The following is a 4,570-nucleotide window of genomic DNA, read 5'->3' as shown; positions in this document are numbered from 1 at the left end:
AGAAATATTTCACATGCTTGTAGGATCAATCGTCACCATTTCTTACAGCATTGCTTTAACTAATCTCAAGAATTCATTTGTATTTCTCAATAAGGCCAAAGAGATTTGAATCAGACACAATTTTTAGAAAAATCAGAATAAAAGGCCCATGACTAATTATTTAAAAAGAATAATGAAATCTGAATAAAAATACATATAATATTCTATAGAATCATTCTGTTATTTATACTTTTGAAATTCAAAATAACATTCCACATTTATTCTAAGTGCATACATTAAAATAATAGTTCTATTCCATAATATTATGAAATGTTTAGAGGCACTGATGATCATTAAAGTGAAAGTTTCCTTATAATCTTAAAAACATGTACTTACTGGGAAGAAAATGCTTCATTCTAACCACAGTATACATCAAGGCGAGACAGAAGACTCCCAGGATCCCAGCAATGAGCTTCTCTGGAGGTGATTTTGAATCTGCAGGAAGAGAAATAAAAACACTGAAAAAGGAGAGATGGAGACAACTGTTTAGACAGTTTACCACATGGAATTATACATGTACTGGGGGTGCCAAAAAATGTATACAAATTTTAAGAAAGGAAAAAACTATTAAAATAGTAATACTCAATATATAACAATAACAAAAGATGAATACTAGTCACGTTTGACTTTTGCAATTACAAAAGGTGCTCATGGTGGTTACCATCAGCATACAGACACTTCTGAATACAGTGAACTACTGCTTGAGCAACGTTGACCAAAGTGTCCACTTGTATACATTTTTGGCACCCCTGGAATGTAAATTTGTACCACAAACCCGTATCCCCCATTGTAATCTTTCTTTCAGAATATGCCATTACATTTTCAAGAAATACAATGTTTCATGAATTGTTGGTCAAAGACTGCACCTTACCATGATGCTTGCATAAACTAGTCCTCAGATTTCATATTAGAATACTGTAATCCAACTTCAACCTCTGATCCTCACTAATTAAAATACGTGAGCTTATTCCCTACTGTTTCCCCACATCTCTGCACCCAGCTGCACATCCTAGAACAGTTATACTCTGGGTTTATTTAATGCTTTACCTTTGTAGTTGTCATTCTTGTCGTTCACTTGATGATCCTGAGAAGCATTATGAAGGTTTAATTCCACATTGGATATTTGCTGTTCAAACAGTAAAACGGAGCTTTCCATGTCCTTGCCTTTTGGTTGCTGTCTCTTTGAGTCCTTAGCCAGATTCCATTTTGAGTAGTTCTCTAGTTGGATATCCATATCTGCAGCTGAGTAATGTCAGGTATGGTGCCTGTGATCACTTTACTTAAGTAGTTAATAAATCATGTGAATAATGGCAAGACTCCTAGGCTAGTCAATGTAGGTGGAGTGTGAGATAAGTCACAGTACGCATTTTGCAGTTGACAAATGTGAGGTTGTATTCTAATTTTCTTAGAGCTTTATTAAGTGTTTCATAACAGAAGACTAGTGCTTAAAATGATATTCTATGTTTGACAAGATATTATTGGTTAAAGCAATGAAAAGTAATACATTAGGAATAAAGAAGTTCATGAATAATATCTTTATTAATCTAAAGTCAGATACCACTGAAACATTTTAACACCATAAGAATAACTGTGTGCAAATTAAATTGTTGTATAGAAAAGGAAGTGATGCGCCAATAGTTATGACAATTTTTAAATCCACTAATGGTTAAAGATTGAGTGTTCTAAAGTTGGGGCAATAGTAGTGCTAACATATATAGTAATTTCCTGCACTAACTTTTATTTAGTCACTTACATTCATGTATTAAAAGGGAAGATGAGGTATAATCAATGATATTGTATTTTTAACAACTGGAATACTGATACATCATTAAAATGTTAAAGAAATATTTTACATGTTGAAAAATGTTACATGACATTAAAGTTATCCAAAACTTAATAAATAATAAAAACAATACAACATAAAAAGATTTTTTAAAATATTTATTTTACACAAGTAATTTGTAATTTATTTAATGGGTAAGATTTGAAACCAGAAATGATAAATAGATGTGTACATCATTTATGGAGGAGCAGTTTGGGTGCCAACTTCCAGAAAGATTATGGTTGTCAAAGTCAGTGAGAGAAGCTTTAGTTGTGTAAGCAAGTGTAATAAATCAGGAGACATAATATAATAATTTAGTCCAAGGGCTCTGCCTTCAGTGAGATCTAGAATAAATTCTGGCTTTCAAACTTACAATGTATGACCTTTAAAAGTTACCTAGTATCTAGCAACCAAGTTTACTATTCTAAAGGGGGAACAAATATATATAAGATATAATGCAGGTAAAACAAAATAATCATATGTATAAACTCTCAGTAATATGTTACATACTTTAATTATGACTTTCATACATTTTCCATGTTACTACTTCTGATTCATATCAGTTAGACATTGTAACAGAATTCATTAGACAGGAGTCACTTTGGGATGTGTTTTTATGTTTTGTCCAATTTTTTAGTAGTCTTTTGATTTTTTTATAATTAAGTTTAAATAAGGATTTTATGGATGTCACCTCATCCTGATTTTTATTGCAAGTCAAACTAATTTTTTTATTCAAAGTACACCTATGAGGCATTAAGTTTGACCTTCATGATATGATGAATTAATTTTAAGAATGAATTTTTTCATAGACTGACTAAATATAAAATAACATACAGACATAACTCTATCTATGAATTACAAAATCCAAAGTTAACTGTTCCCTGTCATGATGTGTATAGGATTTCACTTTAAGTCATATAGATTTATAAACCCAATTATGCATGTGTGTATGCTCATTAGTAATTTTCTACAAGCTAACAACTGAATATTTGAAGATATCCCCAAACATATTTCATATTTTATTCTTCTTTTTACTCTGAATTGTACAAATCGGAATACCAATGCTTTCTTTGATTTGATTGCATATTAATTATACCTCAGCTGCATCACATCTAGCATTTATCTCCCACTATGTGAGATGAGCTAACCGAGAGACAGGAGAGTAGAGACACATACCTTGTTTAGGCCAGAAAGTCATGCAGCCTTTAGTGGCAGAACAAGTTACCCCTGTAAACAAAATATCCGTGGTCTTCACAGGCTGCATGTGAAGGCTGAGAGTGAAGCAAAAGTGGACAAAGTAGGTATTTCACCACTATGTCACTTTAGGTTTGAACAGGAAATTCTTACACTTTGGCTATTTTGAAGACAGTTTATCTTATCACACACCTTCACAATACAGGAGACTCTGAGCTTGCCATTTAGTTTGTCCATTGGCAAGTGNTGAATGAATTGCAAAAATATCATATGGGCATGAAAGGAGGCACATATAATGCATACTGAATGACCCCTGGTACATAAAGTTTAAATTTAAGAAAAGAAAATTTAGAATATTAAAAATAAGAATAGTGGTTAAGTGAGCGGGGAGGAAAAGATGTGAGAGAATACAGAGGAGGGGGCTATTGTGGACTGGAAACTTCTATTTCATGATCTGATTTGTAACTACATGGGTCCTTCCAGTTTATAATCAACCTGCACAATCATGATATGTTTAGTTTCCTTGATATAATTTAAAATGGTTTAGCAAAATGAAATTGCAAAGTTATTTTACATGAAAAACATTTACAGAAGCATGGTTGTCTATGGACAGTAAGAACTAGAAAGTATTAAATGTGAATGAATGGCATGAAATAAAAATAAAATATTAAAGAGTTAAACAATAGAATATTAACAGGCTTTAAAATAAACTACAAATGTATATTAAAATATAAATGTATACTACAAATATAATGTAGGCCAAATAATCTTTTAATAAAATATAGGAAACATTTAAAATCTTACCATTTCTTCTTCATTTTCTATATAAAGCAGGTTAGAGTTCTCGGAAGCACAGGCCATCTGACTCTCAGTCCATGCTTTTCTTTCAGTGCCAATGTAATAGCAATTATTGGAATATGTAAACCACTCGTTTGGACCACAACCACACTGATATGCTGAAAATTATTATTAAAAAACAATTTTAATTAAAAAAGAAAGTTACCTATTTGCATAACTATAAACATGCATGTGCATAATATTGCTATGCACCCTCACAGGCTGGTACATATAAAACAAAACAGAATCACACAAACTCACAGACAAGGGTCAGCCTCTCACCCCCTAAATTATGTGCCCAAATAAAGAAAACACACAAACATAAATATCCACACCAACACATATCATGAAAGTCAATGGACAAAACCACCTTTTTAGAATAGCAAAATTATTTGTCTCGTAGTATAGGAGGAGGAAATGTAAGCCAATCGGCAATAACGGAGCGGATATGGTGATTTAAAATAAACCTTTCTTCATATTGCTCCATAAGAAGGAGAATTCTCCTGAAGTTATTACTTATGAACATTTATTACCCAATATGTAATTTATGTATTCCAAAAAACCCTATTATTATTTTTGCCTACCCTGAGTTACAGAAAAACTATAAACTGTACTAATATCAGAGCTTTGAAAATCATTCTGTACCTTTCTGGATCCCTGTTGTCAAAGGAGAATTTT

At 31.9% G+C, this 4,570-nt stretch overlaps 1 protein-coding gene across 1 annotated transcript in view; it reads right to left on the bottom strand.

Moving 5' to 3' along the window:
• Positions 1–4,570, bottom strand: part of LOC109378444 (NKG2-A/NKG2-B type II integral membrane protein-like) — a gene marked incomplete at its 3' end in the record, with an annotated part of 12,376 nt that overhangs the window by 5,014 nt on the left and 2,792 nt on the right. The window contains exon 2 of the mRNA XM_019634833.1: positions 376–474. Coding sequence (XP_019490378.1) covers positions 376–474 — 99 coding nt within the window. The remainder of the gene's footprint in view (positions 1–375; positions 475–4,570) is intronic.

The sequence above is a fragment of the Hipposideros armiger genome, unplaced genomic scaffold (genome assembly GCF_001890085.2).
Source record: "Hipposideros armiger isolate ML-2016 unplaced genomic scaffold, ASM189008v1 scaffold_1990, whole genome shotgun sequence".
NCBI classification, from domain to species: Eukaryota; Metazoa; Chordata; class Mammalia; order Chiroptera; family Hipposideridae; genus Hipposideros; species Hipposideros armiger.
The sequence above is the reverse complement of the archived record's forward strand: the minus strand, read 5'-3'. Positions and strand labels throughout refer to the sequence as shown.